At 48.7% G+C, this 22,140-nt stretch overlaps 1 protein-coding gene across 3 annotated transcripts in view; it reads right to left on the bottom strand.

Annotated features, from left to right (window-relative positions):
• The window catches only part of LOC137383224 (uncharacterized), a 472,338-nt gene that overhangs the window by 384,152 nt on the left and 66,046 nt on the right, over positions 1-22,140 (bottom strand). For all 3 annotated transcript variants that reach the window (XM_068055726.1, XM_068055727.1, XM_068055728.1), the window contains exon 9: positions 17,585-17,688. In XM_068055726.1, coding sequence (XP_067911827.1) covers positions 17,585-17,688 — 104 coding nt within the window. The remainder of the gene's footprint in view (positions 1-17,584; positions 17,689-22,140) is intronic.

Raw genomic sequence — 22,140 nt, 5'->3', positions numbered from 1 at the left:
CTGTTGGGGCAGGAGGGATCTCTGTAAGTGGATACTGTTGGGGGAGGAGGGATCTCTGTAAATGGATACTGTTGGGGGAGGAGGGATCTCTGTAAGTGGATACTGTTGGGGGAGGAGGGATCTCTGTAAGTGGATACTGTTGGGGCAGGAGGGATCTCTGTAAGTGGATACTGTTGGGGCACGAGGGATCTCTGTAAGTGGATACTGTTGGGGGAGGAGGGATCTCTGTAAGTGGATACTGTTGGGGGAGGAGGGATCTCTGTAAGTGGATACTGTTGGGGCAGGAGGGATCTCTGTAAGTGGATACTGTTGGGGCAGGAGGGATCTCTGTAAGTGGATACTGTTGGGGCAGGAGGGATCTCTGTAAGTGGATACTGTTGGGGGAGGAGGGATCTCTGTAAGTGGATACTGTTGGGGCAGGAGGGATCTCTGTAAGTGGATACTGTTGGGGGAGGAGGGATCTCTGAAAGTGGATACTGTTGAGGGAGGAGGGATCTCTAAGTGGATACTGTTGGGGCAGGAGGGATCTCTGTAAGTGGATACTGTTGGGGCAGGAGGGATCTCTGTAAGTGGATACTGTTGGGGGAGGAGGGATCTCTGTAAGTGGATACTGTTGGGGTAGGAGGGATCTCTGTAAGTGGATACTGTTGGGGGAGGAGGGATCTCTGTAAGTGGATACTGTTGGGGGAGGAGGGATCTCTGTAAGTGGATACTGTTGGGGCAGGAGCGATCTCTGTAAGTGGATACTGTTGGGGGAGGAGGGATCTCTGTAAGTGGATACTGTTGGGGCAGGAGGGATCTCTGTAAGTGGATATTGTTGGGGAGGAGGGATCTCTGTAAGTGGATACTGTTGGGGAGGAGGGATCTGTGTAAGTGGATACTGTTGGGAGGGAGGGAGGAGGGATCTCTGTAAGTGGATACTGTTGGGAGGGAGGGAGGGATCTCTGTAAGTGGATACTGTTGGGATGGAGGGAGGAGGGATCTGTGTAAGTGGATACTGTTGGGGGAGGAGGGATCTCTGTAAGTGGATACTGTTGGGGTAGGAGGGATCTCTGTGAGTGGATACTGTTGGGGGAGGAGGGATCTCTGTAAGTGGATACTGTTGGGGGAGGAGGGCTCTCTAAGTGGATACTGTTGGGGCAGGAGGGATCTCAGTAACTGTATACTGTTGGGGGAGGAGGGATCTATGTAAGTGGATACTGTTGGGGCAGGAGGGATCTCTGTAAGTGGATACTGTTGGGGGAGGAGGGATCTCTGTAAGTGGATACTGTTGGGGTAGGAGGGATCTCTGTAAGTGGATACTGTTGGGGGAGGAGGGATCTCTGTAAGTGGATACTGTTGGGGGAGGAGGGATCTCTGTAAGTGGATACTGTTGGGAGGGAGGGAGGAGGGATCTCTGTAAGTGGATACTGTTGGGGGGGAGGGATCTCTGTAAGTGGATACTGTTGGGGGAGGAGGGATCTCTGTAAGTGGATACTGTTGGGGGGGGGAGGGATCTCTGTAAGTGGATACTGTTGCGAAGGAGGGATCTCTGTAAGTGGATACTGTTGCGAAGGAGGGATCTCTGTAAGTGGATACTGTTGTGGGAGGAGGGATCTCTGTAAGTTGATACTGTTGGGGGAGAAGGGATCTCTGTAAGTTGATACTGTTGGGGCAGGAGGGATCTCTGTAAGCGGATACTGTTGGGGGAGGAGGGATCTCTGTAAGTGGATACTGTTGGGGGAGGAGGGATCTCTGTAAGTGGATACTGTTGGGGGAGGAGGGATCTCTGTAAGTGGATACTGTTGGGGGAGGAGGGATCTCTGTAAGTGGATACTGTTGGGGCAGGAGGGATCTCTGTAAGTGGATACTGCTGTGGGGAGGAGGGATCTCTATGTGGATACTGTTGGGGGAGGAGGGATCTCTAAGTGGATACTGTTGGGGGAGGAGGGATCTGTGTATGTGGATACTATTGGGGGAGGAGTGATCTCTGTAAGTGGATACTGTTGTGGGAGGAGGGATCTCTGTAAGTGGATACTGTTGAGAGGGAGGGAGGAGGGATCTCTAAGTGGATACTGTTGGTAGGGAGGGAGGGAGGGAGGAGGGATCTCTGTCAGTAGATACTGTTGGGGGAGGAGGGATCTCTGTCAGTGGATACTGTTGGGAGGGAGGGAGGAGGGATCTCTGTAAGTGGATACTGTTGGGGAGGAGGGATCTCTGAAAGTGGATACTGTTGGGGAGGAGGGATCTGTGTTAGTGGATACTGTTGGGAGGGAGGTAGGAGGGATCTCTGTGAGTGGATACTGTTGGGAGGGAGGGATCTCTGTAAGTGGATACTGTTGGGAGGGAGGGAGGAGGGATGTGTGTAAGTGGATACTGTTGTGGGAGGAGGGATCTCTGTAAGTGGATACTGTTGGGGGAGGAGGGATCTCTGTAAGTGGATACTGTTGGGACAGGAGGGATCTCTAAGTGGATACTGTTGGGGGAGGAGGGATCTCTGTAAGTGGATACTTTTGAGGCTGGAGGGATCTCTGGAAGTGGATACTATTGGGGGAGGAGGGATCTCTGTAAGTGGATACTGTTGGGGGAGGAGGGATCTCTGTAAGTGGATACTGTTGGGGCAGGAGGGATCTCTGTAAGTGGATACTGTTGGGGCAGGAGGGATCTCTGTAAGTGGATACTGTTGGGGGAGGAGGGATCTCTGTAAGTGGATACTGTTGGGGGAGGAGGGATCTCTGTAAGTGGATACTGTTGGGGGAGGAGGGATCTCTGTAAGTGGATACTGTTGGGGCAGGAGGGATCTCTGTAAGTGGATACTGTTGGGGCAGGAGGGATCTCTGTAAGTGGATACTGTTGGGGGAGGAGGAATCTCTGTAAGTGGATACTGTTGGGGGAGGAGGGATCTCTAAGTGGATACTGTTGGGGCAGGAGGGATCTCTGTAAGTGGATACTGTTGGGGCAGGAGGGATCTCTGTAAGTGGATACTGTTGGGGCAGGAGGGATCTCTGTAAGTGGATACTGTTGGGGCAGGAGGGATCTCTGTAAGTGGATACTGTTGGGGGAGGAGGGATCTCTGTAAGTGGATACTGTTGGGGCAGGAGGGATCTCTGTAAGTGGATACTGTTGGGGGAGGAGGGATCTCTGAAAGTGGATACTGTTGGGGGAGGCGGGATCTCTGTAAGTGGATACTGTTGGGGGAGGAGGGATCTCTGTAAGTGGATACTGTTGGGGCAGGAGGGATCTCTGTAAGTGGATACTGTTGGGGCAGGAGGGATCTCTGTAAGTGGATACTGTTGGGGCAGGAGGGATCTCTAAGTGGATACTGTTGGGGCAGGAGGGATCTCTGTAAGTGGATACTGTTGGGGGAAGAGGGATCTCTGTAAGTGGATACTGTTGGGGGAAGAGGGATCTCTGTAAGTGGATACTGTTGGGGGAGGAGGGATCTCTGTAAGTGGATACTGTTGGGGGAGGAGGGATCTCTGTAAGTGGATACTGTTGGGGGAGGAGGGATCTCTGTAAGTGGATACTGTTGGGGAAGGAGGGATCTCTGTAAGTGGATACTGTTGGGGGAGGAGGGATCTCTGTAAGTGGATACTGTTGGGGCAGGAGGGATCTCTGTAAGTGGATACTGTTGGGAGGGAGGGAGGGATCTCTGTAAGTGGATACTGTTGGGGCAGGAGGGATCTCTAAGTGGATACTGTTGGGGCAGGAGGGATCTCTGTAAGTGGATACTGTTGGGGGAAGAGGGATCTCTGTAAGTGGATACTGTTGGGGGAAGAGGGATCTCTGTAAGTGGATACTGTTGGGGGAGGAGGGATCTCTGTAAGTGGATAATGTTGGGGGAGGAGGGATCTCTGTAAGTGGATACTGTTGGGGGAGGAGGGATCTCTGTAAGTGGATACTGTTGGGGAAGGAGGGATCTCTGTAAGTGGATACTGTTGGGGGAGGAGGGATCTCTGTAAGTGGATACTGTTGGGGGAGGAGGGATCTCTGTAAGTGGATACTGTTGGGGCAGGAGGGATCTCTGTAAGTGGATACTGTTGGGGGAGGAGGGATCTCTGTAAGTGGATACTGTTGGGGGAGGAGGGATCTCTGTAAGTGGATACTGTTGGGGGAGGAGGGATCTCTGTAAGTGGATATTGTTGGGGAGGAGGGATCTCTGTAAGTGGATACTGTTGGGGAGGAGGGATCTGTGTAAGTGGGTACTGTTGGGAGGGAGGGAGGAGGGATCTCTGTAAGTGGATACTGTTGGGAGGGAGGGAGGGATCTCTGTAAGTGGATACTGTTGGGAGGGAGGGAGGAGGGATCTGTTTAAGTGGATACTGTTGGGGGAGGAGGGATCTCTGTAAGTGGATACTGTTGGGGTAGGAGGGATCTCTGAGTGGATACTGTTGGGGGAGGAGGGATCTCTGTAAGTGGATACTGTTGGGGCAGGAGGGATCTCTGTAAGTGGATACTGTTGGGGGAGGAGGGATCTCTGTAAGTGGATACTGTTGGGGTAGGAGGGATCTCTGTAAGTGGATACTGTTGGGGGAGGAGGGATCTCTGTAAGTGGATACTGTTGGGGGAGGAGGGATCTCTGTAAGTGGATACTGTTGGGGGAGGAGGGATCTCTGTAAGTGGATACTGTTGGGAGGGAGGGAGGAGGGATCTCTGTAAGTTGATACTGTTGTGGGAGGAGGGATCTCTGTAAGTGGATACTGTTGGGGGGGGAGGGATCTCTGTAAGTGGATACTGTTGGGGGGGGGAGGGATCTCTGTAAGTGGATACTGTTGGGGGGGGAGGGATCTCTGTAAGTGGATACTGTTGGGGGAGGAGGGATGTCTGTAAGTGGATACTGTTGGGAGGGAGGGAGGAGGGATCCCTGTAAGTTGATACTGTTGTGGGAGGAGGGATCTCTGTAAGTGGATACTGTTGGGGGGGGGAGGGATCTCTGTAAGTGGATACTGCTGGGGTAGGAGGGATCTCTGTAAGTGGATACTGTTGGGGGAGGAGGGATCTCTGTAAGTGGATACTGTTGGGAGGGTGGGAGGAGGGATCTCTGTAAGTTGATACTGTTGTGGGAGGAGGGATCTCTGTAAGCGGATACTGTTGGGGGAGGAGGGATCTCTGTAAGTGGATACTGTTGGGGGAGGAGGGATCTCTGTAAGTGGATACTGTTGTGGGGAGCAGGGATCTCTAAGTGGATACTGTTGGGGGAGGAGGGATCTCTGTATGTGGATACTATTGGGGGAGGAGGGATCTCTGTCAGTGGATACTGTTGTGGGAGGAGGGATCTCTGTAAGTGGATACTGTTGGGAGGGAGGGGGGAGGGATCTCTAAGTGGATACTGTTGGGGGAGGAGGGATCTCTGTAAGTGGATACTGTTGGGGGAGGAGGGATCTCTGTAAGTGGATACTGTTGGGGCAGGAGGGATCTGTGTAACTGGATACTGTTGGGAGGGAGGGAGGAGGGATCTCTGTAAGTGGATACTGTTGGGAGGGAGGGAGGAGGGATCTCTGTAAGTGGATACTGTTGGGGGAGGAGGGATCTCTGTAAGTGGATACTGTTGGGGAGGAGGGATCTCTGTAAGTGGATACTGTTGGGGAGGAGGGATCTGTGTAAGTGGATACTGTTGGGAGGGAGGGAGGAGGGATCTCTGTGAGTGGATACTGTTGGGAGGGAGGGAGGGATCTGTGTAAGTGGATACTGTTGGGAGGGAGGGAGGAGGGATCTCTGTAAGTTGATACTGTTGTGGGAGGAGGGATCTCTGTAAGTGGATACTGTTGGGGGAGGAGGGATCTCTGTAAGTGGATACTGTTGGGGTCGGTGGAATCTCTGTAAGTGGATACTGTTGGGGCAGGAGGGATCTCTGTAAGTGGATACTGTTGGGGGGGGAGGGATCTCTGTAAGTGGATACTGTTGGGGGGGGAGGGATCTCTGTAAGTGGATACTGTTGGGGGAGGAGGGATCTCTGTAAGTGGATACTGTTGGGGGAGGAGGGATCTCTGTAAGTGGATACTGTTGGGTGAGGAGGGATCTCTGTAAGTGGATACTGTTGGGGCACGAGGGATCTCTGTAAGTGGATACTGTTGGGGGAGGAGGGATCTCTGTAAGTGGATACTGTTGGGGGAGGAGGGATCTCTGTAAGTGGATACTGTTGGGGGAGGAGGGATCTCTGTAAGTGGATACTGTTGGGGCAGGAGGGATCTCTGTAAGTGGATACTGTTGGGGGAGGAGGGATCTCTATAAGTGGATACTGTTGGGAGGGAGGGAGGAGGGATCTCTGTAAGTTGATACTGTTGTGGGAGGAGGGATCTCTGTAAGTGGATACTGTTGGGGGAGAAGGGATCTCTGTAAGTGGATACTGTTGGGGGAGGAGGGATCTCTGTAAGTGGATACTGTTGGGGGAGGAGGGATCTCTGTAAGTGGATACTGTTGGGGGAGGAGGGATCTCTGTAAGTGGATACTGTTGGGGCAGGAGGGATCTCTGTAAGTGGATACTGTTGGGAGGGAGGGAGGAGGGATCTCTGTAAGTTGATACTGTTGTGGGAGGAGGGATCTCTGTAAGTGGATACTGTTGGGGGAGAAGGGATCTCTGTAAGTGGATACTGTTGGGGGAGGAGGGATCTCTGTAAGTAGATACTGTTGGGGGGGGAGGGATCTCTGTAAGTTGATACTGTTGGGGCAGGAGGGATCTCTGTAAGTGGATACTGTTGGGGGAGGAGGGATCTCTGTAAGTGGATACTGTTGGGGGAGGAGGGATCTCTGTAAGTGGATACTGTTGGGGGAGGAGGGATCTCTGTAAGTGGATACTGTTGGGGGAGGAGGGATCTCTGTAAGTGGATACTGTTGGGGCAGGAGGGATCTCTGTAAGTGGATACTGTTGGGGCAGGAGGGATCTCTGTAAGTGGATACTGTTGGGGCAGGAGGGATCTCTGTAAGTGGATACTGTTGGGGCAGGAGGGATCTCTGTAAGTGGATACTGTTGGGGGAGGAGGGATCTCTGTAAGTGGATACTGTTGGGGAAGGAGGGATCTCTGTAAGTGGATACTGTTGGGGGAGGAGGGATCTCTGTAAGTGGATACTGTTGGGGCAGGAGGGATCTCTGTAAGTGGATACTGTTGGGAGGGAGGGAGGGATCTCTGTAAGTGGATACTGTTGGGGCAGGAGGGATCTCTAAGTGGATACTGTTGGGGCAGGAGGGATCTCTGTAAGTGGATACTGTTGGGGGAAGAGGGATCTCTGTAAGTGGATACTGTTGGGGGAAGAGGGATCTCTGTAAGTGGATACTGTTGGGGGAGGAGGGATCTCTGTAAGTGGATAATGTTGGGGGAGGAGGGATCTCTGTAAGTGGATACTGTTGGGGGAGGAGGGATCTCTGTAAGTGGATACTGTTGGGGAAGGAGGGATCTCTGTAAGTGGATACTGTTGGGGGAGGAGGGATCTCTGTAAGTGGATACTGTTGGGGGAGGAGGGATCTCTGTAAGTGGATACTGTTGGGGCAGGAGGGATCTCTGTAAGTGGATACTGTTGGGGGAGGAGGGATCTCTGTAAGTGGATACTGTTGGGGGAGGAGGGATCTCTGTAAGTGGATACTGTTGGGGGAGGAGGGATCTCTGTAAGTGGATATTGTTGGGGAGGAGGGATCTCTGTAAGTGGATACTGTTTGGGAGGAGGGATCTGTGTAAGTGGGTACTGTTGGGAGGGAGGGAGGAGGGATCTCTGTAAGTGGATACTGTTGGGAGGGAGGGAGGGATCTCTGTAAGTGGATACTGTTGGGAGGGAGGGAGGAGGGATCTGTTTAAGTGGATACTGTTGGGGGAGGAGGGATCTCTGTAAGTGGATACTGTTGGGGTAGGAGGGATCTCTGAGTGGATACTGTTGGGGGAGGAGGGATCTCTGTAAGTGGATACTGTTGGGGCAGGAGGGATCTCTGTAAGTGGATACTGTTGGGGGAGGAGGGATCTCTGTAAGTGGATACTGTTGGGGTAGGAGGGATCTCTGTAAGTGGATACTGTTGGGGGAGGAGGGATCTCTGTAAGTGGATACTGTTGGGGGAGGAGGGATCTCTGTAAGTGGATACTGTTGGGAGGGAGGGAGGAGGGATCTCTGTAAGTTGATACTGTTGTGGGAGGAGGGATCTCTGTAAGTGGATACTGTTGGGGGGGGGAGGGATCTCTGTAAGTGGATACTGCTGGGGTAGGAGGGATCTCTGTAAGTGGATACTGTTGGGGGAGGAGGGATCTCTGTAAGTGGATACTGTTGGGAGGGTGGGAGGAGGGATCTCTGTAAGTTGATACTGTTGTGGGAGGAGGGATCTCTGTAAGCGGATACTGTTGGGGGAGGAGGGATCTCTGTAAGTGGATACTGTTGGGGGAGGAGGGATCTCTGTAAGTGGATACTGTTGTGGGGAGCAGGGATCTCTAAGTGGATACTGTTGGGGGAGGAGGGATCTCTGTATGTGGATACTATTGGGGGAGGAGGGATCTCTGTCAGTGGATACTGTTGTGGGAGGAGGGATCTCTGTAAGTGGATACTGTTGGGAGGGAGGGAGGAGGGATCTCTAAGTGGATACTGTTGGGGGAGGAGGGATCTCTGTAAGTGGATACTGTTGGGGGAGGAGGGATCTCTGTAAGTGGATACTGTTGGGGCAGGAGGGATCTGTGTAACTGGATACTGTTGGGAGGGAGGGAGGAGGGATCTCTGTAAGTGGATACTGTTGGGAGGGAGGGAGGAGGGATCTCTGTAAGTGGATACTGTTGGGGGAGGAGGGATCTCTGTAAGTGGATACTGTTGGGGAGGAGGGATCTCTGTAAGTGGATACTGTTGGGGAGGAGGGATCTGTGTAAGTGGATACTGTTGGGAGGGAGGGAGGAGGGATCTCTGTGAGTGGATACTGTTGGGAGGGAGGGAGGGATCTGTGTAAGTGGATACTGTTGGGAGGGAGGGAGGAGGGATCTCTGTAAGTTGATACTGTTGTGGGAGGAGGGATCTCTGTAAGTGGATACTGTTGGGGGAGGAGGGATCTCTGTAAGTGGATACTGTTGGGGTCGGTGGAATCTCTGTAAGTGGATACTGTTGGGGCAGGAGGGATCTCTGTAAGTGGATACTGTTGGGGGGGGAGGGATCTCTGTAAGTGGATACTGTTGGGGGGGGAGGGATCTCTGTAAGTGGATACTGTTGGGGGAGGAGGGATCTCTGTAAGTGGATACTGTTGGGGGAGGAGGGATCTCTGTAAGTGGATACTGTTGGGTGAGGAGGGATCTCTGTAAGTGGATACTGTTGGGGCACGAGGGATCTCTGTAAGTGGATACTGTTGGGGGAGGAGGGATCTCTGTAAGTGGATACTGTTGGGGGAGGAGGGATCTCTGTAAGTGGATACTGTTGGGGGAGGAGGGATCTCTGTAAGTGGATACTGTTGGGGCAGGAGGGATCTCTGTAAGTGGATACTGTTGGGGGAGGAGGGATCTCTATAAGTGGATACTGTTGGGAGGGAGGGAGGAGGGATCTCTGTAAGTTGATACTGTTGTGGGAGGAGGGATCTCTGTAAGTGGATACTGTTGGGGGAGAAGGGATCTCTGTAAGTGGATACTGTTGGGGGAGGAGGGATCTCTGTAAGTGGATACTGTTGGGGGAGGAGGGATCTCTGTAAGTGGATACTGTTGGGGGAGGAGGGATCTCTGTAAGTGGATACTGTTGGGGCAGGAGGGATCTCTGTAAGTGGATACTGTTGGGAGGGAGGGAGGAGGGATCTCTGTAAGTTGATACTGTTGTGGGAGGAGGGATCTCTGTAAGTGGATACTGTTGGGGGAGAAGGGATCTCTGTAAGTGGATACTGTTGGGGGAGGAGGGATCTCTGTAAGTAGATACTGTTGGGGGGGGAGGGATCTCTGTAAGTTGATACTGTTGGGGCAGGAGGGATCTCTGTAAGTGGATACTGTTGGGGGAGGAGGGATCTCTGTAAGTGGATACTGTTGGGGGAGGAGGGATCTCTGTAAGTGGATACTGTTGGGGGAGGAGGGATCTCTGTAAGTGGATACTGTTGGGGGAGGAGGGATCTCTGTAAGTGGATACTGTTGGGGCAGGAGGGATCTCTGTAAGTGGATACTGTTGGGGCAGGAGGGATCTCTGTAAGTGGATACTGTTGGGGCAGGAGGGATCTCTGTAAGTGGATACTGTTGGGGCAGGAGGGATCTCTGTAAGTGGATACTGTTGGGGCAGGAGGGATCTGTGTAAGTGGATACTGTTGGGAGGGAGGGAGGAGGGATCTCGGTAAGTGGATACTATTGGGAGGGAGGGAGGAGAGATCTCTGTGAGTGGATACTGTTGGGGGAGGAGGGATCTCTGTAAGTGGATATTGTTGGGGAGGAGGGATCGCTGTAAGTGGATACTGTTGGGGAGGAGGGATCTGTGTAAGTGGATACTGTTGGGAGGGAGGGAGGAGGGATCTCTGTAAGTGGATACTGTTGGGAGGGAGGGAGGGATCTCTGTAAGTGGATACTGTTGGGAGGGAGGGAGGGATCTCTGTAAGTGGATACTGTTAGGAGGGAGGGAGGGATCTCTGTAAGTGGATACTGTTGGGAGGGAGGGAGGAGGGATCTGTGTAAGTGGATACTGTTGGGAGGAGGGAGGGAGGGACCTCTGTAAGTTGATACTGTTGGGAGGAGGGAGGGAGGGACCTCTGTAAGTGGATACTGTTGGGAGGGAGGGAGGAGGGATGTCTGTCATTGGATACTGTTGGGAGGGAGGGAGGAGGGATCTGTGTAAGTGAATACTGTTGGGAGGGAGGGAGGAGGGATCTCTTTCAGTGGATACTGTTGGGAGGAGGGAGGGAGGGACCTCTGTAAGTGGATACTGTTGGGAGGAGCGAGGGAGGGACTTCTGTCAGTGGATACTGTTGGGAGGAGGGAGGGAGGGACCTCTGTAAGTGGATACTGTTGGGAGGGAGGGAGGATGGACCTCTGTGGGTGGATCCTGTTGGGAGGGAGGGAAGATGGACCTCTGTACGTGGATACTGTTGGGAGGGAGGGAGGGATTTCTGTATGGATACTGTTGGGAGGGAGGGTGCATGGACCTCTGTCAGTGGATACTGTTGGGGAGGGACCTCTGTAAGTGGATACTGTTGGGAGGGAGGGAGGGATTTCTGTAAGTGGATACTGTTGGGAGAGATGGAGGATGGACCTCTGTGGGTGCATACTTTTGGGAGGGAGGGAGGATGGACCTCTGTGGGTGGATACTGTTGGGAGGGAGGGAGGATGGACCTCTGTAAGTGGATACTGTTGGGAGGGAGGGAGGATGGACCTCTGTGGGTGGATACTGTTGGGAGGGAGGGAGGATGGTGCTCTGTAAGTGGATACTGTTGGGAGGGAGGGAAGATGTACCTCTGTGGGTGGATACTGTTGGGAGGGAGGGAGGATGGACCTCTGTGGGTGGATACTGTTGGGAGGGAGGGAGGATGGACCTCTGTAAGTGGACACTGTTGGGAGGGAGGATGGACCTCTGTAAGTGGATACTGTTGGGAGGGAGGATGGACCTCTGTAAGTGGATACTGTTGTGGGGGGACTGAGGAGGGAGCTCTGTAAGTGGATACTGTTGGGAGGGAGGGAGGGACCTCTGTAAGTGGATATTGTTGGGAGGGAGGGAGGAGGGATTTCTGTAAGTGGATACTGTTGGGACGGAGGGAGGGACCTCTGTAAGTGGATACTGTTGGGAGGGAGGGAGGGACCTCTGCAAGTGGATACTGTTGGGAGGGTGGGAGGATGGACCTCTGAAAGTGGATACTGTGGTGGGGTAGGGTGGAACTCTGCAATCCAACATCAGAAGACGCCATTAATCGTGTCTTCAATGTTTCTCCCGCCATGTGAGTGGTGGGGATGGCTGCTGTCATTATGTTAATTGGCTGCCGGCCCTGTAATCGCGGCAGCCTGGCCATTGACGTCACAGGTGGGACTGCCACCATTTTGCGCACCCATGCTTGGCGGTGGGATAATAAAATGCAGCCCATGATGTGCTGGAATCACAAGGTGCCCAAATTTGTGAAGCCAATTTAGACCTAACTGGGCACGTACAGCCTTACAATAAAAAATACTCACGAGCGCACCTACATCAATTTTCCATCTTTGAGACAGGCTATGCCCATAAATAAAGGTTGTAAAAGAGTCCTGGGAGCTTCCTTTTTGAAGCTGGCTTCTTGAAGTGAGATGATAGTTTGCTTTTTAAATGTTCCCTTGGTTGCATTGTGCTCCGTAATTAGTTGGTTCTGCTGCTTTGACCTCCATTTTTTCATTTTTGGATTTTTTTCTGCACTGATACTTTAGTTCATTAATCTCGGTTTCTGTCAGTTTTGAAGTTGCACATTACAAACAGAAAAGGTCAAGCATTTCTTTGGAAGTTACAAACATGCCGTAAAATTGACCTGAACTCGCAAGGGCCCAACTAATGTGGATACAAAAATCTCCGAGGTGTTTTTGCCACACCCAGCACTGTGTCCAGATCTGCATCTCTATCTGTCACTGCAGCCCCGTCTTCATCACTTTCATTTTACGAGGCGGTTTACCACAGAGTTGTGCCATCTGCTGTCCAAAGATTTACATACAGCTGCTGGATCAGGGATAAAACATGAAGTTCTCATGCTACCACATCTTTCCAAATTGCCTGAGAAAGGATCTGCAGTATTTACATGCATCAGGGAAGTGATAACTGCTATAGCAGCAATGACCTCTTCACTTTTTATGTGGAAAGTCAACATCAGCTCGACAGTATACACAATTTTTTACAGGCTGCCAGGGTTCCATGCAAAAAGTCAAATGAAACTCAGCTGCATCAAGCCTCTTCCTTCTAACCCCATTGCTGACTTGAACAGAAAGGATTTGCACTCAAATTAATGTTCAAGTGGTATTTGAACACAGAGACATTGCCATGCACACTAGTGGCAGTTATCCAAGAGGCAATCTTCATTGTATGTCAGTCCATAGTGCCCATGTTATTTTTAAAAGAAACAATGTGTGGTCAACTCGTAGAAGAATAGGTCTCCCCTCTGTATGCATGGCTGTTGACCCCACTAAGAAAACCCTTATCAGCAGAAAAACACCATGGACCTGGATGCCTCAGTAAATATTTACTGATCTGTGTCTACCATCTGCACCTTCAAAAATAGAGTGTCATGCAGCTTAGGCACAATTAAATTGTGTAAAATGATAATGGTAGTGGACAGTACTTGAAATGGTGCCTTCCAGATGGGTCAGGAGTTCTGAGATTATACTATGATTGTTAGGGGCCATAAGAAATTAGAGCAACATTAATCAATATAGATGCCTTCCCTTTCCTTCAAATACCAGCAAATATCTTCTATATCTGCAGCCAGAACCAAGGGAACTGAATAGCTGCATTCAGTTGGTTGGAGATCTCCCTCCGTGCAGTTGGCATCTGTGTTTTCACTGGAGGGTGGCCATCAGTCCAAAATTGGGCCATCTTCTTTTGGGGCAAATGCTATAGAAGGATCTCCAATGCAACAGCATTCAAAGTAACAGTGCTACCCAAATATCTATTGTGAACAATTAGGCAACTTTGCATCACCACCCTAACTTTCCCCTTTATGATAAGCTGTAAGACCTGCTTCCTCATTAGATTTTGCACCCATGAGACAAGTGTGCAGGCCAAGTATTGAGCAGGTTTTCCTATTTCACTTAGTCAAATGAGGGGACAAAACTAACATTGCAAAATTCAGAAAGACCCATCTCCTGAGCTAGGAGTGCTCCTGAATCTGTACACAGTGATAGCACAATCCCATTTTTGCCTGAAACTTATTTTTTTTAAGTGCTTACAATTGTCTGATGCCCATGACAGGACTGTTAAGCCATTTTCATGGCATTTTATGACTGCTAAATAGTACAGTGAAATTGGTGCAAGGCTTCTATCTAGCCTTGCTTCTTCCAAGAATAATGTCAAGCAAAAATAGCAAATATGAAATTATTCAAAGATGCTGGTTGTGCTGTTGGACCATCCACTTGATAACTGGCTCGCTCAATTTGCTCAGCATTGGCTTTAGCTGAAAACTTGACTAGCTGCTGTTGGCTCAGCCAAACAAAGCAAAAAATTGGACAAATATCAATTGTTAGATTATAATATCTGGCACTCATATTAAAAAATGAACACCAATAGTTAACTGTTGATCTGTAACCAATTGTACAGGCTGTGGAGGTTTACATATTTCTTAATTCTTCTTTGCAAGCCTTTTAAAGTCATAGAGAGATACAGCACTGAAACAGGCCCTTCGGCCCAACGAGTCCACACTGACCATCAACCACCCATTTATACTAATCCTACATTAATCCCATTTTTTCCCTCTCACATCCCCACCACCTACCTACACTGCTTCAGGGCACTCCCATTTGTGATTACTAGAAAAGCAGAAATGTTGTGAATCAGCTGGTTAGAGTGTCCAGTTCAATCCTCTGATCTGCATTCCCACTAAGTGAGGCATCATGCCCGGAGTGCAGCTTCACTAAATCTATCTTATTGTGGTGAGAACTGGAATAAGATAAAGCAGAGAGTGATTTGATTAATAGTTCATATTTTTATTATAAACAAACTGTTTCTTTCTGTTGCTGCTAATCTCAACCATGTTTGCATTTAGTTTTAGATCTAGCAATGCTTACTCATATACATTTGAAGTGTCATCTGCGTTTCCCACCCATTTTTGGAACAGACAGAGAGGTGTACAAGATCCTCATTTCAGCAATTTGGTTTGCCCAGCCCCAAGATTCCTCATTACTTGCAATGACTATTTCCAGATTTTAAATGTGGCTACATTACTTCGATGTGAACGTGACTATAATACAGATCTCCAGATGTACAACTGTAAGCTCCCAAAAGAAATATAATAATCTCAAAAACTTTAAACTGATTGCCAAGACACACAGCCAATGAAGCTTAAATTTTTTTTGCCTTTCCAATGCCTAAACATGGAAGTCCCCACACCAAGATCTATGTATTGTTGCTGGCAGAATTTCTCATTGGTAGCAGAACAGCTATCTAAAATACAGAAATCTAAATTACAGAAATCTTGTGCATATAACTAAAAACTGAACTTCAAATAAGCCCCAGATAAGTCAAGTTGAACAGGCTGATGTGAGTCAGCTTGTGTTGAATGGGGGAAAATTTTGGAATCAATTGTAAGTAAACACTTTTTAAAAAAGTTATTTTGTCAGTTGCAGGGACTTATCTTTGTGCTGAGAGCTTGAAGCTGCAAATGTTCAAGATTGCGCTGTTTAAATTTCTTTGATCATTTCATTTTAATAATTTAAAAGCTATTTAAATTGCAATTCCAGTCTAGTTTCCAGAAAGAGCAGAATACTCTGAAAAGAACATTAGGGGAGATGGTTTACCTCAGTTGTCCCAGTGTAGTCCAGAAATAGTTCACTCCAACCATGATGTTTCATCTATTAAAATCCATTAAAAGTCACAGGCTGGGAGTGCAGTTTCCTCATATGCACTGCCAGTCAGACCACAAAGTAAAACATGATTAATTCTGTATGTGGTTTATTTATAAAGGTATTCCATAACGTGATGAAAGATATTAGAGGCCCAATTTTTTGATCCCAGCAAAATGATCTTCAAATCTTGGGCACACCCTTGTCCATAGCACAAAAGGCGGACTGCGCATACATTTCCGATATAACCCACCTCCTATTTTGAACATGGGTGTTTGATTTGCAGCAAATCAGCCTGGGAATTAGGTGAACCTCTTAAAGGGCCATGGCTAACCATAAAAGTTGAAGTTATAGTGGGGACAGAAAAGTTGGAGCTACAGTGAAGAACATAGGAACAGGAGTAGGCCATTCAGCTCATCGAGCCTGTTCCACTATTCAATTAGATCATGGCTGATCATCTACCTCAATGCCACTTTCCCGCACTATGTCCATATCCCCTGATGCCATTAGTATCCAGACATCTATTGATTTCCGTCTTGAACATGCTCAATGATTGAGCTTCTACAGCCCTCTGGGGTAGAGAATTCCAAAGATTCATCACCCTCTTAGTGAAGAAATTCCTCTTCATCTCAGTCTTAAATGGCCTGCCCCTTATTCTGAGACTATGTCCCTTTGTTCTGGACTCACCAGGCAGAGGAAACATCCTATCCACATCCACCCTGTCACACCCTGTAGGAATTTTGTAAGTTTCAATGACATCACCTCTCATTCTTCAAAACTCTGGAGAATACATGCCCAGTTTCCTCAATCTCTCTTCATAAGACAATCCCACCAGCCCAGGGATTAGTCTGGTGAACCTCCGTTGCACTCCCTCTATGGCAAGTGTAGCCTTCCTTAGATGAGACCAAAACTGTACACAATATTCCAGGTGTGCTCTCACCAAGGTTCTATGCAATTGCAGCAAGACATTTTACTTCTATACACAAATCTCTTTGCAATGAAGACATGTGGCAGACACTATTTCCCTTTAATACTGAAAGTTTGCAGGTTCTTCTCCGCGAGGAATATACAATGAGGGCGGCCCTACTTACGGCTATAGCCAACTGTCCTGATGCACAAAGGAAGGTCTGTATCTGAGTCAAAGCCATCATTCATCTCCCTCTAACCTGTTCTCAGAAGCAAAATGAAGGTCAGTGAACTCCTCACTTTCGAGCACATTCCTACGGAGATCCAGTAAGCATGGCACAGACCTAAATGAAAAGCTTAATAATCCTCTGGTAGCTACCATTTTAAGCACTTTTGCACACACTCTTCCATTATGCCCCAAGTGCATGGCACACTTTCCTTGGAAATAGAGGCAGCAGATGTGGAACTGCAAACAGATGTTCAGGTTTCTAGCTGAGGCCCTCCTTTGCTACCTGGGGTCTCTGAATGGGATCCCCAGCCATGATTCAATGGATAGCCTGGTTCTCCAAACAGCCATCCAGCCAAGTCTTTTTTTCTCCTTCAAATAATGTGGGCACTGTGTACTGCCTCTGATGTTTCTGTGGTCAGAAAATTAAGTTCAAAGCCTTTTACTTCATGACGACCATGGGAATAATATGAAGAGTCCTGTGCAAAGGTCTTTTCTACATTCAAGGGAGCTTTTCTTTACAGTGAATGGTGCTTGTCCTGTCTACCTAATGCTTCCTAGGTGATGAAGCTATGGCTTGCTCCAAACCTACCTGTGTTACTTCTTTGATAGTTAAGTACACTGCCCAGTATGAGATGTGGAAGGTGTCTCCTGGACTCGCTTGCAAGGATGTGGTGACATCGAAGCTCATGCTGTGGTACCTTACACTTCTATGGGAAGAGGTGTCTCCAATCCAGATGTTGTTTTCGGATCAGTGGCAAGAAGATGCTCGGTGACAATCTGCCTCGTGAAATGGACGCGGCAATGATAGGACTGCTCTAATGTGTCCAGGTTTATATCACCAGGTAGCAATGGGTGGCTGCTAAATCTCAGCGATCATGACACTAGCATTGTTAGAACCCTCACATATTCCTCTTTCTTGCTGCAATAATACAGTATGTTCAAAGCTCCCAAAGGTACTCAGATTCTCACCTCTTTGTACAGAACCACATCAAAGCAAAAAGAAAATATCGGTTAACATTTCAGGTACAGGCCCTTGTCAGAAGCCCGTGACTCTTACCAGTTGTCTCTGCATTTGAACAACGCTCGCTGCCACAGGTCTCGCAGGGCACTGATGGAAAGGCTCCGGAGATCAAACACCAGCGACATGAAAAGATCTGCAGACTGAACAGATGAAAGACATCAGAATTTGAAATCTGCACTCATTACATATTTAATATTTCTAGCAAGGCCTTACTGTTAAAATGTGTGAGTATTAGATGGAAATCAATAACAGCCAAAATAATTTGCCAGTACAGTTTAATTTGGCAAAATGATACACCAGTGAAATAGGCAAGTGTGCACTAGGTTTAAAATAATCCTCACAAAATGAACACGCTAGATCCTAAAATTATCACAGCAATCACACTGTGTACAAATAGGTTTCAACCACAGTGCAGCAAGTATGGGCTGGATTTTAAGGAGCCCTCGACATCAAGATCCGTGGCGGGTGGGGAGGGGGGGGAGCCTGAAGAGGCACCGTGGTGGTCTCCCCGCCGCTGGGTGACAGGACCACAAAGCAACTAAATTAATTAATTTAAATATACTTTCCGTGCCTCTTAATGGCCCGCCGCGACCTTCTGCTCAGTGGCTGGCACTCCCGCGCCTTCAGGTCCCTGTCCAAGGAAACGAGGCGTAACACTGGCTGGGGAGGGGGGAGGAGGTAGGTTTATCAGTGCGGGGAGCGGTGGGAGTAACGTCATGTAACATCATAGGTGTAGGGGATGGTGGGAAGGGTTGTAGTTTAAACTTTGAGCAGTTTGGGGGGAGAAGGTAAAGGTAAGTGTTTTCGGGGGGTGGGGAAGGGTAAATAATTAATTTAATTGTTCTGGGGGTGGGAGAGGGGCAAAATAAATGTATTCATTTAATTTAATTCAATTGATCTTTCAATATTTAAATAAGCCAGTAGGGCTGACAGACCCTTAAAAATAGCGTCAGCGCCTGCACACAGGCAGCTGACGCCACTGCCGTGGACAGACAGCTTACGCCTCCACGTGATCGGAGTGGGGGGGGGGGGGGGTGGCGGGGCAACTCGCCCCGGCTACTTAAATGAGCTGCCGCCCTTGAGATCACGGCGGCTCTTTGGTGTGTAGGCCTGCACAGATGAGCCACCATTTTTCAGATCGGCAGCAAGCTTATAAAATCCAGCCCTATATTTGCAACATTGTCCAGACGTACTCGCTCAATTTAATGTCCAATGTAGATTCTTTGCCATTTGAATATAATTACTCTGCATGATCTGATAGAAATCACAGCTACTTTAACACATTCACTGATACACTGGGGGTGACATTCGACTTCATCCTGAAATTGATTTAAAGGCGGTGGAATGACCAAACTACCTGCCTGTTCGCACTGTCCACGCTACCTGCCTGTTCGCACTGTCCACGCTACCTGCCTGTTCACACTGCCCACGCTACCTGCCTGCTCATCTGCCCGCCTGCTTGCATTACTCACCCACCTGCCTGCTTGCACTGCCAACCAGACACCTAAAGCTGGTGATGGGAGGCCAGAAACATTTTCAGGATTGGGTCATAGTTGGCTACTGCTAGTGAACTGCAGGTGCTAAATGGGTACCTTGCCAGAGTTGGTTGGCTGTGGGAGGGCAGAAAATTGGTTGGCTCCCATGCTGGGTCAACCAGCAGGTCAGACTTGAGGAGGGTGGGTGGGGTGATGTGGGCACTTATCCCAGAGGCAGTTGTGTAGGGGCTGGCATCAGGCTGTAGCAATGCATGGAGCCAGGAGGAGCAGTTCTTTCTTGTCCTGACCCCACAAAAGGTCTCCCAAAAACAATTCTGAGCCTTTTTTGAGTTGCCACCTGCGGGTCATGCCACTCACTGCTTGGTAAAAATGGACAGAGCTTTGCCTATTTGTAACTGAAAATTGCAAAGAGGTTCCTACAACTGGTGTGTGATATCATTTGCATATTTAAGCAGCTTTAAGCTCATTAACGAGCCTGCCTGAAAATTGCAATAGTTTGGGGGCTGAATTTTACCAACCCCTGACATTGGGGGTCATGGCGGAAAATGCCTCCAGGAGAGGCCCACCATGGGCCTCGACGTCGGGAAGACCCAGCCCCATATTGCTGCCGGCGGCCGAGGCCTCGTGGCTGCCCCCCCCGCCGCGCGGTGACGGGACCCCCATTTAAATATGTTAATAAATGTAAATGAATGAATTAATGAATTACCTGGTGCCGCCGGCCATCCCGCTCCGATATTGCAGTCAGTGGCCAGCAGTCCCGCGCCATCGGATCTCCGACCAGTGATGTAAGGTGGAACACTGGTCGGAAGGGGGGAGCAGGTAAGGTCCTCAGTGTGGGAAGGGGGGAGCGGGGTCAAATTGGTCTAGGAGGTGGTGGGAAGGGTAAATATTAAAGTTTGTAACCCTTGGGGGATGGAAGGTCAGGTGCGAAACGTAAATATTTTGGGTGTGGGGAAGAGGGCAAGAAATGAATTGTTTGGTCACTGGGGGGGTGGGTGGGGGGGGGGTGGGAGAGGGTCTTGAAACTTGTATTCATGTTTTTTCAACTAAAGTCTACTTCTCTATTCCTTTAAAAATTCAAATTACATGTAAGGCCTTGAAGCCCTTTAAAAATGGCATTGGTGCCTACACAATATGAGCTTGTAAAATAGAGCCCTGGGTGTCTAGAGTCTCCCCAGTTTTCAAATGCTGGCTGCCCGTTTGTGAGGTGAGGAGGGGCTGGTTGGCAGTTGAAAATCTCCCCTGCTGAAACTATCTGAACAAGTTACAGTTACACATCATTGTTTGAATGATATTAATTCACTTCCATTTCTATATTGTTCAATATTATTCCATTCAGCATATGCTGCAGTGTGTAACCAGCCTGTGTTCCATAAACACGGTGAAGCCTCCATGGGATGACTGATAAAGTAAATGATATTCCACCAAAGTGACATTTCATTTAACACTTTAGAAGTTTCACCATTCGTGTAATGACATTATGATTCAGGTAGTCTCTCACTCATGTGAAAAAACCATCTTAATAGTTTACTCTCAGTTCCGGCTCATGCTTGAACTCTCACACTGGTGGAAGAACTGCCATAGCTCTCTGTTATCCACAAGACATGCCCACTTTAATCTACATTTGTAAATAACTTTGCATTTCCTCTTTCCTGATGCAAACAAACCCATCACACCTGGACAAAATCGGCGAATCTAAAAAGGTGAGTTCTTTTATTGAAGATGTTCTAATGTTCTAATAGAGACATACAAGATAATCAGAGGGTTAGATAGGGTGGATAGTGAGAGTCTTTTTCCTCGGATGATGATGGCAAACACGAGGGGACATAGCTTTAAGTTGAGGGGTGAAAGATATAGGACAGATGTCAGAGGTAGTTTCTTTACGCAGAGAGTAGTAGGGGCGTGGAACGCCCTGCCTGCAACAGTAGTAGACTCGCCAACTTTAAGGGCATTTAAGTGGTCATTGGATAGACATATGGATGAAAATGGAATAGTGTAGGTCAGATGGTCGGCACAACATCGAGGGCCGAAGGGCCTGTACTGCGCTGTAATGTTCTAATGTTCTAATGTTCTAAAGATACTAACTTATATGCAGCAATACTGGAAAGGTAGCGTAACGCATCTTGTCTCTGTAGCTGCTTTCAACAACTGCACAGAGATCACACGGATTTGTACATGACATCCTGTCTGGTGATGGACAGCTGTTTCAGATACACCCCTCAACATCCCCCTATTTTCCTAAATTAAAAATGTGTCATAAAATAATTGGAACAATTTACAATACAGTGAGTGAAAAAGGTATTAAATGTTCAAAATATACAGCAAGAAATTTACAAGTCTTAAGCCTTTTGGAGGTCTAATGATATGCCCCGACCTGGTCGCTGTAAGTTTAGTTTGTGGTCGTTGTACTGTCTCACAGTTGTGACTATCAGTGGGAATGTTGGGTTTGGGTCATGTCTTTGAAGGTGTACTGTTGGCAATGGAATTGCTCTGTGCTACTTGGTCTGGAACTTCTCGAATTTGACAGTGGTCCGTACACTGTGTCATGCTGTTGGACTTTCATACTTGTACCTTTTGTGCGATGTCTTCTTGCAATTAGAAGAATTCCTTTTTCAGGATGCTGATTTGCTGAGATGGTGTCCCTCTCCCTCTGAAGGTCATTCTGTAGTGCACGTGTCCTCTCCTTCTCAATCTTCAGATCAGTCTCCAGTTGGTTCCTGCAATGCTTTGATAGCCTCGACTTTGAGTTTGTAGCTCAGCTCCTGCAGTGCTTGCTGTTGCTTATCACAGATTGCCTGCCATTGTCCTTGTAGTCTGCAAGCTTAGCATTTGTGTCGATGCTGTGGGTTTTCACCAACGTTAGATCTCCACATGCCAGTAGGCCTGCAATTGTTGGACCTGTAGTATCCATGATGCAAAAATTTGAGGTGACCAGGGTGAGCTGTTATATCTACACTTGAATGTAATGGATCCCAAAGATGGAATCACTGAACCATTGTGCGCCGTGAGCTTGGCGCTGGTTGGTGAAGGCAGAGTTTGCCATTGCTGTGGGTACATATTCTTGATGATATGGAGTAGTAGAATATTGACGCTCAC

Source organism: Heterodontus francisci, chromosome 24 (assembly GCF_036365525.1).
Source record: "Heterodontus francisci isolate sHetFra1 chromosome 24, sHetFra1.hap1, whole genome shotgun sequence".
Taxonomy (NCBI): domain Eukaryota; kingdom Metazoa; phylum Chordata; class Chondrichthyes; order Heterodontiformes; family Heterodontidae; genus Heterodontus; species Heterodontus francisci.
Note: the sequence above shows the minus strand (reverse complement) of the source record. Positions and strands in the feature narration are given on the sequence as shown.